At 43.8% G+C, this 21,678-nt stretch overlaps 1 protein-coding gene across 3 annotated transcripts in view; it reads left to right on the top strand.

The window, feature by feature from the left end:
* The window catches only part of PCNX3 (pecanex 3), a 707,803-nt gene that overhangs the window by 138,143 nt on the left and 547,982 nt on the right, over positions 1-21,678 (top strand). For 2 of the 3 annotated variants that reach the window (XM_069207883.1, XM_069207882.1), the window contains exon 7: positions 12,791-12,847. The exons of the other annotated variant lie outside the window; for it this stretch is intronic. In XM_069207883.1, coding sequence (XP_069063984.1) covers positions 12,791-12,847 — 57 coding nt within the window. The remainder of the gene's footprint in view (positions 1-12,790; positions 12,848-21,678) is intronic. 3 annotated transcript variants of the gene reach the window in all.

Below are 21,678 nucleotides of genomic sequence, written 5' to 3'. Positions count from 1 at the left end.
AACCCTGGGTTAAGAGAACCTGCTTCCTGGGTCCCAGAACAAAGCCCTTCCTTGGTGGACGTGCAAGCACCCCCTCCCTTAGGAATGTGCACTGCCCTGCTAGAGGGCTTCAAAGGGTTTACTGCCCTTGAAACTCAACCCCCAACCCTGCTGCTAGCAAATGGCCTCCCCTTGCCTAGCCACATTTTTAGTGGGAGCAATGGCGGGGAAACCGCACAAACGACAGGAGGAGTGGTCAGCCCCAGCTTCCACCACCCCTAAGGTGTTGCATGTGAGGTGACCCCTCCATTTCATTTTCCTCCATCTTGCATTGAAGGAAAATAGCCAGTCGGGTGTAGGGAAGTGACCTGTGCCCACAAGAAGGGGTCACTTAGTGGGTGTAGCCACCCTAAAGTAGGTGACCCATTAGTCAGTACTAGGTACTTCCCTAAACACCCACCAAATACAGTATTTAATGGGCATCCCTAGACCAGGAAATCAGATTCCAAGGACAAAAGAAGACCAGCAATAAAGAAGACCCAAGACTTGAGAATTGAAGTCTTGCTGCACCAAAAAAGACACCAAACCCTGCCTGCTGCACACAGGACTTGACAGTTGCTTGGATGTTGGATGGACTCTACAAACCCCCAGAGGACCTCCACACTTCGAAAATTGCCAAAGATCTCCCTCCAGAGTGAAGACATCACTCTCCTGCAATCGAATACCAAAGACCCATTGAAGGTCATTTCACTTGCGGCTGCTGACCAAGGAACCAGACGCTGCACTGTGACCAAACTCAATCTGACGGACCATGAGGACAAACCCTGTAAGTGTGCCAAGTTTGGTGGCACTGTGCCATCCAGTAGCCAAACCGTGCAATAGCCCTAGATACTGGTCCCCTGATGTCGGACACCCAGAAGGACAGTCCATTCTGGAATGAAAAAGGACCATGAGGAAGCTCCAGTCGAGGGACTTCAGAAGCCACCTTGGCCTTCTACAAGAGTGCCACTGCTGACCTGCAAGCGACCCTCAAAGTGACTACAACCTGTTTCCAAGGGCTCCTTTGCGCACAGCTCCTGGCTCACCGATTCACTCTGCACCTGGCCGCACTATGCCTTGCACTGAAGGATCCAGCTGTCCACTAAGGGTCCCCCACCCCTTGCGACCTCTCCATTCCAAGGGGACCCACTGGACTTACCTTTGCCATGCTTTTCCAAGTGGTCACCTGCAGTGACCAAAGACTTTCTGCAGCTGCTCCTGCTGATAACGGGAGCCACCTGAATTTCTCAGCTGGTCCATAGTGCCCACCGGCAACCTCGACATACCTGCAAAGGATACATTGATAAACGCATTGCCTGTTTTTTTTATATGCATTTTTTAATATTTCACCATTGATTCCTATGGTGCATAATTTCCCACAAAACAATTAAGTTTGCTGAAAACTTCAAAAATTCATAACTTAAATCGCATGTACCTGATTGTGATGTTCTTGGTCTTGAACATTTTATAAAAATCTGAGTTATTCTTTTGAGTGTGTCTTGCTTTATTGATACTATGAGTACAACAAGTGCTTTGCACTTACAGGTTTTTTTAAGGGTATTACCCATATGTTTCCTCCATCCCCTTTCTTCATGCCGCAATAGGATTTGAATTTGGTTCTTACCACCTTAATGTGTGCTCCTTTTGAGTCACTCCATAATTGTTCTCGTAGGCTTCTGATGTTAAAAACAGCCTTCCTTATGGCCATTACCTCTGCTCGCAGGGTAAGAAAGCTGCAGGCATTATCATCTAACCCGCCCTATCTGTCTACCTAGCCTGACAAAGTTGTGCTTCGCACTAGGGTTTCTTTATTTTCGAAGGTGGTTGCGCCCTTCCATGTAGGCTAATCCATCATCTTGCCTACTTTTTATGCACCCCCACATCCTTCTAAGGAAAAGGGGAGACTCCACTGCCTGGACCCAAACAGAGCTTTGGGGTTCCATCTTGATCGTACCAAAGAGTTCCAGGTGGATGATCAACTCTTTATTGGTTATGTGTATGCAATGAAGGGTCAGGCAGTGCAGAAAAGAACCATCTGCAGATGGCTCGTTCTCTGCATTAAAATGTGCTACACATTGGCTAAAAAGGAACCCCCGGAGGGTTTATGTACTTATTCTACAAGGACAACAGCTGCAACCACTGCGTTAGCACCAAATGTTCTAGTCCTAGACATCTGTCAGGCACAACATAGGCATCCTTGCACACGTTCATCAAACTCTACTGCTTAGACAGTCTGGTCCAACTGGATGGGTACTTTGCACGTTCAGGGCTACAGGACTTCCTAGTATGATCTTAGTTCGCAGACTCTCCTCCAATGGTATTGCTTGTATATGTATTCTAAGGTAAGGATTCTGCAACTAGAAGTCTCTATCAGATGAACAAGTTGCTTACCTTCGTTAATGCCTTATCTGGTAGACATTTTCTAGCTGCAGATTCCTTACCAGCACACCCATCCTCCCCACTATGCAAACTGATTTCTAGGGACAGGGACTTCTCTTTCAGGGCCCTAGTTTTGTTACACCAGTGGTCCGTGTTCTTCAGGGTTCTGCGCTTCTTGTGTGGAAAGTTATGTAAAGAAACTGACAGTGTGCTGGGGTGGCGCCTACATAGGACCTGTGACTTCATGTCTGATGAGCACGATGCCAGTGATGGACACGGAGCTGACCGACGCCACAACGCTGTGCATGGGTACTATGTGAAATAAATTTGAGTCTCTTCTTGTAAGAGGCTGAATTTGTACAAGATTGAATACAAGGATTTGGATTATGCTCCAAGATAGCATCTTATTTGCTGCAGCTGTCACCTCCAAAGAGTATCAAAATGAAACTCCTTGGCCAAAGCAACTGACCTTCACCTCAGCCTTTGTCTTTTATTGCACACTTATTTACCACACTATACATGCGTCACAATGTCCAGACGCCTTCAAGCAAACATTTCCTGTAGCACCTTTTAAACCACAAGAACAGGATGCTAAAACAGAGATAACATTTCTAGAACATAGGGTGATTAGCCCATCTACAAGTTTCGAAAGCATCTCTAAGAAACCAGCACATTTGCAACAAATAAAATTTAAACAGGACTAATGAAGGCATACATTTTGCTTGTAGCACAGAACAAATGGAACTGAAATGTTAGACAAAATGGAGCCCTCTCGCCAAGTTAAGAAATCCATTTTCCATTAGAGAAAAGTTCCGGATCGAGACCAACACCTAGGGAAAGTTTAACAGTAAGGAATCTGCAATTAGAATATGTCTCTAACAGATAAGGTGTCATAGAAGGTAAGTAACTTGTTCACCCTGAACAATTTCTACATGAAAACACTAGGGCCAGCATATCATTTATACCAGCTTTCTTATACCATTAACATTTAAACAGAAGTGGTCTTTCTGAACCCCATCAAAATCTCTCCTCTTTGACTACCTTGTTACTCCCAAATGTTCTATGAATAATCAGGATCAAAGGCTGGGGCTTCAATCACAGTGCCTGGCCATTTTTCAGAGCAGTTTGCACCTGAGTATTTGTAACTGTTTTTCCAGAAAAACTATCCAAGTCACATTTGTGTACACCCCCCCCCCCCCCCCCCCCCACACAAACACACATGTTGAGAATTGTTAAAGTACTCTGGATTTGCAGATTATCATGATGGGAACCAAAAAAGAAGGCAAAATGAACAATTAAAAAAAACAAATGTTTTTAAAGTTGCTGTTCAAAAAAATGTTTTTATGAGGTCTCGCCTGAGACCGCTCATGCCTCTGTCACTTGCAAGATCTATTTTTCTGTAAAACAAATCTAAAAGGGTCTTGGAGCCTACCAATTACTTATCATTGATTGCCTTCCTTGTCACTTATTGCTTTTGTTTTCATTTGTCTATGGAAACTGGTGTCATTTTGCTTGTTGCTCCAGACTTTAGGAGGATTTTGGATTGGTTTCACCTTCTTTAGATTGCACACATATACCAAAGCCCTGCAGGGAATTAGCTGCATATGCCTTACAAAGTTAGGGGCACGACTCAGAAAAACAGACCCACCAGTCAGAGAAGAATAAGTTACTTACCTGTAAATCCTAGTTCTCTTCCAGGGGTATCCTCATCAAAGTCATAAACATTTAATATTTCCGTCCCCATGCGGGGATCCCGGAGCATATGCAAAAACACACATGTACATGTATGAAATATATATGAAAAGTAACATTTTAGTAGATAATTTCCATACAAGAATCATGTATACATGTGCAAAATAGCAATGCAGTCTGTTGATAAACAGGCTAAAATGCTTTATTTCTATGGAGTTTTTTTTTTTTTAAACATACATCAAAACTCTTCATTAGAATTTAAAAAAAAAAAATTCTGAAGCCCGAGTGGAAGTCACAGAAAGTATAAGCAACACATCTTAAAAGAGAAAAACTACATTGAAAAGAAAGGAGCATTATTAGCCAATAGGCTGCATGCAAGTCAATACAGTAGAACCAAACAATTTGGTACTGTGCCTTTAAGACCCTGAGCACCTCCAATATCCCACCGTGCCTCAGGGGTGAAAGAGGTGACAGTTGGTTCACAGTTAGGCCAGTACTTTTTTTACAGTGATAAAGCTCAATAGATTAGACACATGGTCTCTACTGCACTTCGAGAATTACTCGCGTCTGGGGAGGAGGGTGGGTTGTTTATCACTTTGATGAGGATACCCCTGGAAGAGAACTAGGATTTACAGGTAAGTAACGTATCCTTCTCTTCCAGGGGATCCTCATCAATAGTCATAAACATTGAATAGATTAGCAAGCCCATCCCTTACCTCTGCGGACTGTGTAATAGAAGTGCAGGAAAACCATATATTATGCAAATAAATTTCTTAGAGTCACTTGACCAACTTGTGCGTCTGCCTTGGCATCTGACTCTAAACAGTAATGCCTAGTAAACTATGTACAGATCTCCATGTAGCAGCCTTACAGATCTCGGAGATGGGAACATTGTTAAGGAGGGCTGCAGTAGCCGCCTTCCCTCTTGTTGAGTGAGCCTTAGGCTTAGCTGATAACTGCTTGTTAGCCAATCGATGTGCAGTAAAAATACATGACACTACCCATCTAGAAATAGTTTGTTTTGAGGCAGCATTGCCTGTTCTCATACGTCCATAGTTAACAATTAATACATTTATTTAGTTTTATCCAGGTAAAAGTTTAGTACTCTCTTAAGATCCAGGGAGTGGAAAGCTTTCTCCGCCGGAGTAATCGGATTGGGGAAAAATGTTGGAAGCGATATAGTCTGATTTAATGTGAAAATCCGACACCACCTTAGTTAAGAACGACAGATGAGTCCCCAGGACGACTGTTGTCATCGAAAACCGTGAAAGGTTCTCTCGAAGACAGCTTGAATCTCACTGACTCTCCTAGCCGAAGTAATGGCTACCAGAAAAGCTGTCTTCTACGTGAGGTGTTGCAACGAAGCTTTGTGGATGGGTTCGAAGGCAGGGGCTATGAGTCTAGATAACACCATGTTCAATTCCCATGAAGGTGAGGGTTTCCGAATGGGTGGAAAAACTTTCTTTAAGCCTTCTAAGAAATCCTTAACTACTGGCATGGTAAAGAAGGATTTCTGAGAGGGCGACTTACGTTCAGCAGTAATAGCAGATAAATGTACCTTAATAGAGGAAAACTGCAGACCTGATTTCGCCAGATGGAGCAGGTAAGACAATATGACCTCCTCCTGCGCCAAAATAGGATTATGATCATGCTGTTGGCACCACACGTAGAACCTATTCCACTCGAAGTCGTAGGAGCGTCGTGTAGATGGTCTTTTAGACACCTTTAAAATGTTCATACATTCCTGCGAGAGCCCGAGATGCCCATACTGCAGGAGTTCAGGAGCCATGCAGTCAAGCTCAGCGAGGGAGGGTTGGAATGAAGAATCCCCCTCCCCCCACCCCCGCCACCCCTAGTCTGCAGAGGAGATGCGGTCTGCACGGCAGCCTCCTGTGCGGTTGCTCTGACAACTGGAGTAGATCTGTGTACCAGTATTGACGAGGCCATTGTGGGGCTATAAATATCATCCTGGTGTTGGACTTGTACAGCTTGTTGATTACCGCTGGTATCGGGGGAAATCGGTGGAAAAGCGTAGAGAAATATCCCTGACTAGTCTATCAACAGGGCATTCCCTCGAGTCCCCGGACGGTAGAACCTGGACACGAAGTCTGGGCATTTTTTGTTGACTTTGTCTGCAAACAGATCTAACTGAGGCTGACCCCACCGCTGGAAGATATCTGCAATGACTTTGTTGTGAAGAACCGAAACGTGGTCATCTACCAGGGTCCTGCTTAGGAAATCTGCCTCTACGTTTTGCTGCCCTAGGAGGTGGACCGCTGTAACATTCCTTTCGCTATCAACCAGTGCCAGATGGCTTGAGATTCCCGAGACATGGAACAGGATCTCATGGCCCCTTGTTTGTTCAGATAGTACATCGATGTTGTATTGTCTGTCTGTACAAGCAGAGATGTTCCTTGAATCGATGGTGCAAACGATTTAAGAGCCAGGTGAACCTCTCTGAGTTCCAGTAGGTTGATATGGTAAGTCTGCTCCTTGCTTGACCACAAGCCTTGAGCCTGAAGGTGACCCAGGTGAGATCCCCATTCCTGTAGTGATGCTTCCGTTACCAGAGTGTTGGAAGGAATAGATTGGTGAAACGGAGCCCCGACTAACAGGTGATGTTTGCGCATCCACCATTGTAATGCTTGCAGAACTCCGATGGGAAGAACTATCCTGTCCTCTTATTGGCCTGTGTGCTGATTCCACTGTTCTTCCAGAGCCTCTTGAAGAGGTCTCCTATGTAGTCTGGCATTCGGGACAATGAAGATGCAAGAGGCCATGGAGCCCAACAGAGATGTCACTTGACGGACTGTAGGTCTGGGGGAACTGAGGAGATTGTGACACTTCTTCATTATTGATGATAGTCGCTCCTCTGAAGGATACACTTTTTTTTGCTTTGTATCTAGTACCGGTCCCAGGTAGTGGAGGGTTTGAGTTTGGATGAGAGTGGACTTTTGGAAGTTGACTTGTAGACCCAGAGAGTTGAACGTATTGAGGACCAGCCTGTTCTGGGGTGGAAGCTTTGAGTAGCCAGTCGTCCAGGTATGGATAAATGAAGGTTTTCTGCTTTCTCAAGTGTGCCGCTGTCATTGCCACACACTTGGAGATTGTCCGAGGGACATATTTGAGGCCAAAGGGCAGCACTCTGAACTGGTAGTGTTGAGAAGCGATCACAAACCGAGGGAATTTTCGATGTTTGGGTACAATCGTAATTTGAAAGTACACATCCTGTAGATCTATGGAGCACATCCAGTCTCCCCAGCTGAGGGAAAATCTGATGAAGAGCCAGCTTTATGAATTTCTGTTTCCGGATTAACTTGTTCAGCAGTCTCAAATCCAGAATAGGTCTTCTTGACCCTTTTTTGCTACTAGAAAATATCGAGAGTATACTCCTTTTCCCCTTTGAGCAGCAGCCACTTTTTCTATCGCTCTCTTTTCTAACAGGATGCGAACTTCTTTGAATAGTAACGATAGGTGGGCAGATGTTAATCTGGCTGGTGGTAGAGGAGGTGGCGGGGATCTGAAACGAAGAGAGTATCTATTCTCTACATTGTTTAGCACCCATTTGTCTCTTGTTATGCCGTGCCCACTCGTAAGCAAACTTTGCGATATTTCCCCCAACTGGAGTGGTGGACAGAATTAAGGGAAGCAAATCCTCATTGCTTGCCAGAGGTTTTGGGGGTAGACTTGGTCCGCGATCTCTTGTAGTTTTGCGAGATTGAAACCGAGGTCGTCCTTGCTTCTGCTGAGGTCTCTGGGACCAATGAGGGGTTTGAACCCTCTGCTGGAAAGGACGCCTGTCATAAGGCCTATACCTCTGTCTAAAGTCCTTCCGCCTCTCTAGACCGACTGCCCTCATCGTGTCGACTTCTGACTTCATTTTTGCCATCTCGTCATCAGTGTGGGTGCCAAATAAAGAGTTACCATTAAACGGAAGGTTTAGGATGCAATGTTGTGCTTCCTGCTTCAACCCCATAAGCCTTAGCCAAGAAGGCCTTCTTGCGCAAACGCCATGCGCATATCCGTCGGTCGCCAAGTCCGCGCCATCCACAGCAACGCTGATAATCTGATTGACCACCAAACTCCCCTCTTGAAGGATCTCCTGGAAGTCTTGTCTATCTTCTCTAGGCAACTTCTTTGCAAACCTGTTTAGGGAATCCCAGAGGGATCAGTCGTATCTGCCCAACAGTGCAGAGGCACTGCAGACCTTCATCACTGAAGCTGATGTTCCACACATCTTTCTTCCCAGAGAGTCCAGATATTTGCTCTCTCTATCTGGCGGCACAGTTGACGATGACGCCACCGAATGTGTCTTGAGGGCTGCGGCTAAAATTACCGAGTCTGGTGGAGGATCAACACTGAGAAAGAAACGATCCTGCTCTGGGGCCTTGTACTTCTTCAGGATCCTAGCTGGCGCTGAACGCAGGCTTGCTGGTGTCAGAAACGTTTCCATTGTTGGTTGAAGGAGACCAGGCACCATTGGTAGTAACTTCCTGGTGGATGTTCTGTGCTGTAGGGTCTCAAAAATCACCAATGAGGAGTTTCACGGTTCTGGAATGTCAATGTTGAGTTTCTGGGCACCTCTAAGCAACACCTCATTGAAGGTCGTTATGTCATCCACTGGGGACACTCTAGCCGGTGGAGAGTTTGTCAGAGTCGGAGAATATTCTCTGATGGAAGACTTAGATGAAGTGGATCATGAAGGAGTTCTCAGCTGATGCCGTGATCTCAAAGACCTAGACCTCCGTAGGGAGCGTGACCTGCTCCGAGATCTTGACAGGCTGCGTTGACGTCTAGGATTACCTTGGCCAGATGTAGAGCGAGCCCGCTCTGTGTACGTCGTTGGCGAAGGTGTCCTTGGTAACGACGCTGGCGGTGAGTACATCTGGGAGTACTGGGAGTCTGGAGAAGCCAGTGTCTTGTTAAAGCTCTCCAACCATCTAGGAGATAGATTTATGGGCGAGATGTGTCCTGGCGAGGAGGCCCTTGACGCTCCCGATGACCCACTCCGTATGGAGACCCCCGAACCTTGTGGAGGGAGATCTTTCTTGGCAGGTGGTTGTTCCGTTGCCTGATGCGCCACTCCTTGGGAGACAGGTGATAGCTGTCTCAATGTCGATCGATTGGGTACATAGGCCTCCTTCAACGTCGGTGGACCGACGTTGAAGGAGGCCTATGTACCCATGACACCGAGTGTGGAATAGGCTGTTCTGGTCTCGACGTCTAGCGACTGACTGCCCGTTTCCTGGGTATGCCTCGATACCGTATGTTTCGACGTAGAGCGATGGGCCTGTGACGACGGACGCCTCAGCTATGAACGATGAGGTGATCTTGACCTCGTCTGTCTTGCCGTCAAGGGTTGGAGCGTCTTCGGCGTATGAGCACTCTTGTGCTTGCTTGACATCGATCGGTGGGTTCCCGTCGACTGAGATCTATCCCGATGAGGGAGATGAGTCGTCGACGGCGTATCTTTCGACGTCGTTTGAATCGCCGTCAACTGCGTTGTAGATGTCAACGCCTGGTGATGCGACGACGGAAGGGATGACGTCGACGGGGAACAGGCAGGTATTTTCTTACCGGCTGACGTCAATCTGGCTCGTCGTGCATCAGAATGGCCTGTAGAAGTTCTGGGAAGAGACGATGATGACGTTTTTTCTCTCTCTCATGGAGCCCATGAAGACAAATCTTTTCTCTGCCCTTTAAAGTCCTTTTAGACAGATTTTTACAATGTCTGCAGGTGTCAGGGCAGTGACTCTGAGGCAAACATACTATGCACACAGACTGTGGATCCGTCTGGGCCTCCTTCTTCACACAGGAAGGGCATTTCATAAAAGGTGAAGGCATTTTAAGAAAGAAAATAATCACTTCACTCGGAATAAGTGAAGACTTCGAGTGAAGTGGGAAAAACAAGGGTTTTAGGTTTATTTTTTCTGTGAACACACCGGAAAATGAGAGCTCAATGCTCCAGGATCCTCTCAGAAGAAGCCGGAAAAAAGAACTGGCCTAACTGTGAACCAGCTGTCACCTCACTTTCACCCCTGAGGCATGGTGGGATACTGGAGGTGCTCAGGGTCTTAAAGGCACGGTGCCACATTTTTGGGTTCTACTGTATTGACTTGCATGCAGCCTGTTGGCTAATAATGCTCCTTTCTTTTCAATGTAGTTTTTCTCTTTTCAGATGTGTTGCTTATACTTTTTGTGACTTCCACTCGGGCTTCAGAAAGTTTTTTAATTCTAATGGAGAGTTTCGATGTATGTTTTAAAAAAAAAAAAAAAAAAAAAACGTAGAAATAAAGCATTTTAGCCTGTTTATCAACATGGACTGCATTGCTATTTTGCACATGTATACATGATTCTTGTATTGAAATTATCTACTAAAATGTTACTTTTCATATATATTTCTTACATATAAATGTGTGTTTTTGCATATGCTCCGGGGTCCCCGCACAGGGAAGGGAATATTCAATGTTTGACTATTGATGAGGATCCCCTGGAAGAGAAACCATGCAAATGTTTGTGCTGCATTATGTTTTAAAAACATCTGCTTACAGATACTTCACTTTAACTATTTGGCTCGTTAGCTCGTGTGTCATTCTTGTTTGTCACTCTGTCTTTCCCTCTCCGGTATTTTGGATTGTTTGCGAAATTTTCTTATACAATGAGGGACTTTGTACAAAATAACACAGCTTGGCTGGGTATTCCTAGACATTTTGGTGGTACATGTTTAGGTCATTTTACACCAGTTCTTTGAAAAGAATTGATACTGTTGGCGAGGGATCATTGTCAAAGGTGCTCCATGTTACTCTTGTCTATCCATGCATCTGTCAACTCACAGCTCCTCACCTCCTTTAAATATAACTGTAAAGTGCATTGATGTTCCTCATTAAAACTAGTGCGGGATCGCAGATGAAAACAATGGAAAAACGTATTTGCCCAAAGTGATAGTGAGGCAGCTGAGAAATATCCTCTGTGCCCTCTGCTGCTTGTAGAGTTCTTAGACAGTGAGCACATCTCTCCAGAATAACTTTATTTAGCCCTTAGTAATTGAGTAATAAGAGCAAGCATTGTGCTTGTAAAGGAATCCTCTAGGTGCTGTCTGGAACGCTGCCACTGCTCCTTTCTTTAGGGCGAGTGTGGCGCAACTCCTGAAATCCTACTGGTGTGTGACTGAAGGAAAGACTGTGCATGGAGGTACAAGAGGGTGGCAAGCAAATTGAATCTCATTATATAAGCAGTATACGGAGTGCAATCAACAGTTTGAAGAATTGCAAGGAGAAATATGGGCTCAGTCAATGTACTGCTTCCCCCAACAAGCAGTTTCTCCTGCTGTTCATTCTTGCATCAGATCGACGGCTCTGCTTATTGACCTTCACTCTCACTAGCACACATTCCCCACATCCCCAAAAGCTAAACTGGAGAGCACTCATTCTCCTATATTGCACCCAAGACTTGGAACGATCTCCCTCAACACATCCGAGTCCCCTCCTCACTTCTTGAGTTCTGCAAGAAGCTGAAGACCAGCCTTGTGTATAAGCAGCTTTTTGGCCCACACAACGACATACCTGCCTCAGTGCCTGGATACCCTCTTGGGTGGTTAGAACATTTTGATAATCAATATGACATAATACTGCATGCTGCATCTCCTACAGTTCACAATCTGACGTCTGGTAGTCTACTCCCCGTTCACAGCATTTCTTTATGTTCACATTCTGTGGAATATGATGCACAGCTCTTCTAGTGCATTCTTTTCCCTACATGCTTCTCCTCCACTTTTGCTGGTACTCACTACTTAAACATAGTTCTGCAGCTGTGTACCAGGACCCATACCATAGCATACCACACAATGATATGACACTCCATATCATATGGGCGGTTCCTGTGACAATTTAGGTTCACCCAAACATGGGAGGCAATGGTTCATTCAGGATAAAGGTGGAACACACTGTGGTAAGACCTTGACAATTGGCTAGAACTGCGTGAATTTTCTGTGACTTAAATATGGGTAAAATAGTCCATTGACCCATACTTTGACATTCGCAGGTCATTCTGGGTAAGATAAATCTGGATTCATGTAAGCTGCACTACATTGGTTTCCACTGAGAATATAAGTTTAAAAAATGCCCAAAAGTGCAACTATTCACCATAGCGCGAGAGCAGAAATTGGTATTTCTTTTGGCATGGTTTTGACATATGTGCTCAAAGAGAAGCAGTAAACCTCGCATTCTGCCCCAAATGACCCTTGGGGCCAGGGTGATGGCCAATACAAAAATGTCCCAGCCCTCCTTCCCCATTAATTTTCTCTTATTTTCCTTGGTTGTCTGTGGGGCTTTTAACCCATCAAGGCCAACAGATTGGGGGTGCCTACCATATTTCTGCCTGTCTCCGGGGAGGGCAGAAAACTCACCATTCCATATGGCCGAATGCAAGGGGATTAACCCGTGCTCTGCTGTCACATACATCCAAATGAATCCAGATTTCCTCTTGAATGCCGTGGGGATGGCTATAGTATCTAGATAGGGTGGGGCAAATTGGGGCGAATTTCCTAATCTGCCCTTCAGGTTCAGAAAGGCTATAGAGCTTTAGTGGTGGTGGGCAAGACCTGATACCTAGAGGGGTTGGTCCCCACTCAATTTTTTTTTTTTATAACTGTGTTTATAACTATGAAAGTCCTGGTTTTTAGTATGTTTTCTTCTGCATAAAGGGCACATGTTGGAAAACAAAGAGTCAGGAAGACTGTTTGGGGTCCTTATGGATGAGGGTAAGTATTGATGCCTGGAATGATTTGACACCACTCAATGTATTTTTATAACTATGAAAAGCTTTGGTTTCTTGTGGGTCTTCTGTTGCCAAACTTAGCCCCCCCCCCCCCCACCCCCCCCAACCCCTCCAAGGCAGGGTGGGCGAACAGCTGTTTGGGTCTTTGGGGCTGCCTGGATGGGCTGGCACTTTCCATTTCTTTTGCCTCACTATGTTTCCGGAAGCATGAAATATTACTGAATTACTCCTGTGCTTCTGTTATTCAGGTGGCTTCACAAGGAAGCAAGAGCACAGTTTAAGAAGGCTTGTGACACCCACAAAGCCCTACCTCCATCCACTCCGATTTAGTTTGCTGAAATATTGCACTGCAGAGATCCGTTGGCCCCCAGACATGTTCAGGTTCTCTTCCTGGATATTCCAGCCTTCAAAAAAGAAATGTCAATGGCACAATCAATCTCAAGCAGCACACTGAGACTTTGGAACTCCATTCCACCCACTTCAAGAACCACCCATTGTTTTGCAACATAAAAAAAGTTGAAAATCCCCTTATTTTAATACCATTAATAGCCTACGTTCCCTTGTTTTCCATGTTTTTGCACTGTTCCTCATGAATTTGGGGCCAGATGTATGAAAGCATTTTGCATTCGCAAACGGTGCGAATGCCCATTTGCGAATACAAAATGCCATTTCAGAATGTATGAAATACATTGTGAATGCAATTTTAAGGAATCGCTAAAATGGTGATTCCTTAAAATTGCGACCCTGTTTAGAGAGTCGCAAATTGCGACTCTAAATTAAAAATCGCAAATAAGGATTCCTTATTTGCGATTCCTTAGCACATGTATGAAGCAATTCCTAAATGCGATTTTGGCATTTAGGAATCGCGAATTACCACCAAGTTGAACTTGGTGGTAACCATGAGCAAAATTTAAAAATGCATTTAAAATGCATTTTTAAATTGTACATGCAAAGCACAGATGCCCTTTTGGCATGTGTGCACCTTACATATCCCCCCAAAAAACAAAAAACTATTGGGGTGCAGAAGAGTGAGCCTTAGGCCCCCAGCATCCTGGGGTTTTGCATTTCCAAAATTGCGATTTCAGGTTCAAAAATCGCAATCTTGGAAATGCTAAAAATTCGCAGATATGGGCCAACAGGCCCATAGCTGCGAATGGGGCCTGTATCTCAATTTGCGATTCGGTAATAGCATTTGCGATTTTTAAGAAATCGCTATTACTGATTCGCAAATGTGATACATGGTACTTTGCAAGTCGGAAATAGCGATTTCTTAAAAATAGCTATTTCTGAATCGCAAATGGCCTTGATGATACATCTGGCCCTTGATGCCTACTGCGCTTTTCCTGCCCTCCTTCTGCTAATCTCCAGTTTTCGCCATAGTCACTATTTAAAATCTTTTACACTCCACTTGCACCATTTCTATGAATATACCCATCTTTCCATCACCCCTACCTCCTTTTGCCCTACTAGTCAGATGATAGCTAACAGGACTTCAGCTCAGCCAACCAGTAAATGCACGATTTACCCCCTCTTTCCTAGTTTTCTTTCTATCATATTTTCTAGCTCTAGTAATCTTTCCTTCTTCACTTATACTTGTGCCTTCAGCCTGACTTTGGCTTGCTTCACCAGTGCATGTTTTGATGAGCTGTTTGCTCCTTATTGTTGCTTACTGATTATTTATTGTTAATGGTTTGCTACCACAAGTCAAACCCTGATGTTCAATTTAACATTATTTCCAAGTTTTTTTCCATAACGTATTGTCTGTTTTGAAGCTCTCTTACGGGTTGAGGCCATGTTTGCGCTTTATAAAATGACGTAAATAAAAGGAGGCAGACATGATCGTTTAGTCATACCTGGGTGGAATTGTTATGTCGTTTCTAGATATAGCAAGGTGCAGATATGCTACTAGGCACTCCATACAGCCCTAGACTTATGTATACGATGTAATATCTGTTCTTGGGGGTGCATATCCTAGTCTTCAAAGAAACATTAGTTCCTCTTCCATACATGGCATACAGTTTTTTGAAAGCACTGTGTTGTGGCTCTTCACAGTGAAAAACTCTATCACGTTATTCTCGTCAATGACCCAACCATGTATTTATTGTATTGATTTATAAACATTAAATCCGTATTCTTCAAAGCCATGAACAAATATGAAAGTGCAGCAAAGTCATAGTTGGCAAGCCATGTCAAGCAGGTGAACCTATAGGCAGCCGTTAAAGATGGTTAAAAAGGAGGACCATTGTACATGTAATGGAAGCTCAAACAGTTTTGTCTATAGAGGAGAAAGAAGTAAAGCAGAAGAAGGTACAAAGTCTTTGAGGGAGAGAAGAAAAAATAAAGTTGCAGATAAGAGGCCCTTTCACAGGATCCTTGGTTTTTCAATGGTTGTAGAACAGTATCGTATTTGGCGACTGTGGTGTACCACTGCTCTTCTAGGTTCTGGGTAACATTGCATTCCTTGTGGATAACCATTTAGATCACCAGATGTAATGCATCCCTTTTTTTGCATTTCACTATCCGTGGCTAAACCTGAGACACAAAATAGCATAGTGCAACCTACAATAATGCCAAAACAACAAGTGAGGGGCACTGATGCAAGAGTTTAGTCATTTTTGGTCGGAGTCTAGAAACCATTGCAAAAGGCCAACACGTGTTTCACAAGATGTTTGGCTTCATCAGGGCCATCTACTGTGTCATTCACTACAGTACAAAAAGAAAAGTGGACTAATATTGAAAACCCAAAGGTAAGTAAACCAAATAAATATCCAGCATTTCTAGAAATGCGTCAATAATGTTTTTTTTCTTTTTTACAAGGACAATTCACACCACAAAACACAATTGTGACAACTCACTGTCGGCACTTTCTAAAGAACATTTAAGAATCGTTTGCCAGTCAGGAATAACATTCTGTATGTAGCAGTTTGTCACATTTTAAATACGTCGCACATTTTGACGCTTTAAGAGAGAAAGAAGAAACTTTGAAAATAGTTACACTTACATAAGTTAAACTTCACTACTTTAATAACTAAACAGCACCCGCACTACCTTCTCGCCCTCCTCTCCCAATACTGGCTGGTATTCCAGATGTGATCCTATGGGTTCTAATACTATTCTCATGACTTACTGGTAAATTCCTCAAATATCACATTTTGGGTGCATTGTGTTGCCCTAAAGGTAAAGATTTTAAATACTCTTTTGATGGCGCCTGTTTAGTGCAGATGGGTGTGTCAAACCCCGATGGCGCCTAGAGATGCAAAATGGAATTTGGAATAATGTTCTAGTGAGTGCCGTATAAAACATAAAGTAAGTTCCAAGCTGAGCTTGCATTACAGACAAAACATTTCCAGTCAAATGTGTAATTTGCAGAATGTAACTATTTGCTGTTACTTTTAATGGTCCGACAATACCTTTTGATTCTATGGTGGTGTATGAGGTCTTTCTGAAAACTCATGACGAGTCTCCTCCCCTCCCAATTTAGACTCTAAAATCAAGGCTCTTGCCACTCTGCAAAGACAGTGCTCTTTTTGTCATACGTGCAGAGATGAAAACTGAGACCTGATTGTGCACAAGTTTAGTAAGCAGTGTTCTTAAAGTGATTTTGTTTCTTTGAACCGACTTAGTTCAAAGCAGTAAGCTCTGTAGTTTTGCTAGTGCCAGGCATGACCCTTGATCATTATTATTATCTATATAATTATGTTGATAACGTTCTCTTAACCTCAAGTATTAGTCTTTCAAAAAACAACTTGCCTGAAAGAAGACTCTACTAAGGAATATGTAAACAATTGATGATGATTTGGTTCTGAAATAAAATGTGTCTAAACAAATATTGTCAGCTTTAAAAAAAAAAAAAAAAAAAAAAAAAAAAAAAAGTTGCAGACTGATTCGTAAACGTTTTAAAGCACTTCAGAGGAAGCTCATAATCAGCACTTTTTGGGAAAAACTCCCGGTAGCATGTCTCCTGGTAGTCTTTATTACATCCCTTGCCTTCAGACAAGTGGATGCAGATAGAACATAGCAAGGTTTACATCTCATGTACATATCTTGTATCTAGTTATGGCTGTTGTTCGGTGGAGCTTTACTCCTCATATTCATATTTTGTATCTACTTTAAGCTCTCCCACAATGGAACATTACTCCTTTTATACATATCTGATACCTGAATTAAGCCCTTGTGCAATAGAATATGAGCTCATAGACGATACCACTTATGTGTTTGAGGAACGTTTGTTTTGTTGTTGTTGTTCTTCCCATTTCCAGGATGTTTTGTCCTTTGCCTATGGCCCCATTCGAAAACCTTTGAAATCTTCAAGCTCTTTACCATTCTGTATCATGGGGTCACGAACCATTATCTCAAATGCTTCCCAAAGGCAAAAAGCTTTTTGAAACACTATGACAAACTCAACAGAAGTTCATATTACAGTACCAGCACTGCATATCACACTTCTATCGTTTGTATGGTACTGTTTATACTTTCGAAGTCTAAGCATCCTTTGAGGATCTGAGATTCTTTTGGAATAGAGGACAGCTGGTCTGTTACCTTACTGTGTAATTACAAATCTGTGTGTCTAGTATATTTTATAAATGCAAAAACAACAAGTGATGGACGGAATGCTGAACATTGTTAAACATTCACCCCCCAGTCACAGATCTGTGTTTAATCCATCGTTTTTTTGCTGCCCATGCCATTCCAGTTTGGACCCAGCCATATGCAAATCAGTCTTGACCCTGTTCCCCATGGGAACAGTCCAGCCCGAACTGCTAGGCCAGGTCTTCCCTGGACTGGAAACAAGCATCCTGGGACCGGTTTCGGGGTTTCACCCCTCATCAGCCAGGCTAGCTTGAATCCAGTGGCATGGGAAGCACGGGACCCACGTCTGGGCATACCCTTCCCACTTAGGGCGACAAATGCAAAAACAACAAGTGATGGACGGAATGCTGAACATTGTCAAACATTCACCCCCAGTCACAGATCTGGGTTTAATCCATCGTTTTTTTGCTGCCCATGCCATTCCAGTTTGGACCCAGCCATATGCAAATCAGTCTTGACCCTGTTCGGGCTGGACTGTTCCCATGAGGAACAGGGTCAAGACTGATTTGCATATGATTGGGTCTGAACTGGGGTGGCATGGTGAGCAAAAGAACGATGGATTAAACCCAGATCTGTGACTGGGGGTGAGTGTTTGCATTGTCAGCACTCCGTCCACCATCCTTTTTGTGTTACTAGTATATTCTATAATCCTTGTTAGTGCTGGAACAGATTGGATGATCTTTCTAGTTCATTTTGGGTATGAAAGTGTGTGCTGAATAGCTGTTTATTTCATTTTTGTGGGTGAATGACTATCCATTGATTTGCATCAGGAGAGAGTTCTTTTGAGCATCGCTAGCTTGTATTTCTTCAGTGCAATGTTAGGAATTTGTAGTTGTTGTATGGTTATGCTACCTCCCATTACGTTCTATGCCAACATAATCACTTCTGATAAAAGGGGACTTCACAACATCTGCAGTGGCTTTTTAAGCCTCATGAGCAGCTGCAATGTTTGACTTTTTTTTTTCTTTCTTTTTTTTGGATGGAGGGTGGTGGAAGGGTTTAGATTTTCTTTCCAGTGCGCCTAGTGATGGAAAATGGAATTCAAAATAATGTTCATGAGTGCCGTATAAAAATAAGAGTTCCAAGCTCAGCTTGTATCACAAAGCATTTCCAGAGCATAAACGTGTAATTTGCAGAATGTAACCATTTGTAGCTGCTGTTGATGTTCTGACAGTACCTCTTGATTGTATTGTGATGCATGTAGTCCTTCTGAAAATACATGTTTGTTGGCATGTTCGGCTGCAAATACACATGCTTTGCATATGTCTGCCATCTAGTGCTGGGCTCGGAGTGTTGCAAGTTTTTGTTCGAAGAATCTTTTCGAGTCACAAGATCGAGTGACTCCTCCTCTCGGTGATAGTACACAGGCGCATCGAGTCCTTTGTTAGGTTGTTTTCTCTCTGCTGTCGGGTTCTGTCGTGTTTTCTTTGTCTCCTGTAGATCTCGGTTAGGTCTCTTTCTAACTGTCCTTTCCGTCTTTCTTTCGACGACTGCATATTATTTCCAGACTTAAACTAATCAATCCGACTCTAGTGACTGGGTCTGTCCAACGACCGTAGAGGCGTCCACACCCTTCTTTGGCCTACTCCACAAGTGCTGTCTCAAAATGCAGGGCTAATGGAACGAACTCTGTTTAAGTTCTGTCATCAATGCCATTCCAAGTTACCGCACACAGATCAACACTTGGTGTGTAACTTGGGCTTGTCCCCGGAACATAAAGAGGAAAACTGCAACACTTTTAGATCTTTTCGCTCTAAAAAGATTCTCCAGGACCGAAGAGCGCATCGGTTAGAGATGGTGTCGAAGACACCGGAAGTCATTCCCAACATCTTTGGGGAGGAACATGCACACGAGGAAATCAGACATCCAGCAGCACTCTCTATCCGGGACTCCGAGTCGAACTCGAATCTGACATCAAGAGCAAGTCGATTCCAGCAGCCCAATACATGAGTACGCCCGCCCCATCTTTGCACATAAAGACTTTAAAAAAAGACTTCCAAGATGATCATCGGTCCACCGCTGCCTTCAGGCCATGGAAGGATCTGAGCATTACATTCGGATGCCCCACCCTCTGGTTCAGCACCAAAAAAATTTCAAGACCAAGATGTCTTCGGCACCGATCATGGACTTAACAGCATCTCACACAATCTCTGGATCAAGTCGAGCTTTCGAATTGAGCACTTTGACTCTGAAAAAGCAGCCTTCAACATCGGCTTCGGAGCTGACACCTCCAGTTCGAAAAATACTTCAATCCTGAAAATTTCAGAACCAAGGATTATGGTTTTCAAAGACTCCACCATTTTATCTGAAGTGACTTCATCAGTGGAACTAATTTTAGAAGTAATGGACGCTCGTCAGCGCAAGATCCATATACAAAAGGGAATGGAGAAAATAATTGCTTCTCCTCCTTTTCCAATTAAAAGGAGACTTACCTTTCAAGAAATATTGGATACTGCCCGTCCTCCTGAAAGAGTCTCCAAGGATAAAGGCAAAGTGCCAGAAAAATCTCAGCCTTCTCCACCTCACCCTCCTCTCTCTCCTTTACTTCCTACTCCTCCACCACAACAATCTCTTCATCTTTCCTACAGCCACAATTCTCTCCAAGGGTCATCACCTCATGGAGATGATTTAGGTGATGTTCCACAGGGCGTAGATCCATGGATTTATGATCCAGGTCCCATACTCCTTAATAACCTGGATTTATATCCAGCAAGGCCTTCACCCCGTGAAGATGCAACAGCATACAATTGGGTTATTGCCAGGGCAGTGGCACACTATAATGCATATACGCACACTGACCCTATCAAAGAGTATTTCCTCTTTGATACATTAACCAACACTCATAAAGAGAGTCAGTTCCTACCCATGTTGCCAGGTATGCTTAGACATGCCACAGAGATCTTCAAGTTTGGGGCAAGAGTTATTACACCAAGGATCGATTTAGAAAGTACAAAGCAGCACACTCAGTTCCAAGATGTATAAAATCCCAGCTACCTCCTGATTCTATTGTAGTAAGTGCAACACAAAAGCATGCTAATAGTCAGTCCACAGGAGATGCTTCTCCTTCTGCTAAGGAGAGCAAAATACTGGATACAGTGGGCAAAAGGGTAGCTGCGCAAGCTGCAAATCATTGGAGAATTGCAAATTCTCAGGCACTTCTAGCAAGGTATGATAGAGCCCACTGGGACAAAATTGAGGAACTGCTCCACTATCTTCCACAGGGACATCAAAAAAGGGGTTGGGAGATAATCTCAGAAGGGCAGGCCATGTCTAACAATTCAATTAGATATGCAATTGATGCAGCGGATACAGCAGCACATGGTGTAAACTCCAGTACTATTATAAGAAGGCATGCTTGGCTAAGGTGCTCAGGCTTCAAGCCAGAAACGGAACAAGCCGTTCTCAACGTGCCTTTCGATAAAGAACACTTATTTGGCACAGAGGTTAATACTACTATTGACAAGCTGAAAAAAGATTCAGAAACAGTTAAAGCTATGGGGGCCTCACTAACTACACCAAGCAGGGGTAATTTTCGTAGGCCACAATTTAGGGGAGGTTTCAAGACATCTACAAAGCCTTGCACTTCCCAAACCAAACAAGGAACACATTTTTACTATAGAGGTTCCTTCAGAGTCTCTTACAGGGGCACACATAATAGAGGCCATAGGTAAGGCGACATCCTCTAGAGGTTCTGTCTCAAATATAAGACAGTAACTTCTTACAAATCTCCACAGCACACACCTCTCCAGTGAAGGGAAGAGAGACCAGCAAATTTCTATCCCCAATGGATCTCAACTTCTACATATTTTCAGAGCATTTTTATATGGTCACTCTGCAAGATGTTATGCCCCTATTATGGCAAGGAGATTACATGGCTGCATTAGAGCTCTTATTTCCACATTCCCATACATCCAGCATATCACAAATACCTCAGATTTGTCATTACGGGAGAACATTATCAATTCAAGGTTCTACCATTCGGAGTAACAACTGCTCCAAGGCTATTCACAGAATGCTTAGCTGTAGTGGCTGCATTCCTCAGAAGAAAACATGTGCTTGTTTTCCCATACTTGGACGATTGGCTCATCAAAGCCAATACCATCCAACAATGTCAGAAGCATACTCCGTACACAGTAAACCTTCTACACACTATGGGATTTACAGTCAACTTTCTCAAATCCCATCTCCTACCCTCACAGATACAGCCTTACCTGGGAGCAATTC

Source organism: Pleurodeles waltl, chromosome 9 (genome assembly GCF_031143425.1).
Source record: "Pleurodeles waltl isolate 20211129_DDA chromosome 9, aPleWal1.hap1.20221129, whole genome shotgun sequence".
Classification (NCBI taxonomy): domain Eukaryota; kingdom Metazoa; phylum Chordata; class Amphibia; order Caudata; family Salamandridae; genus Pleurodeles; species Pleurodeles waltl.
Note: the sequence above shows the minus strand (reverse complement) of the source record. Positions and strands in the feature narration are given on the sequence as shown.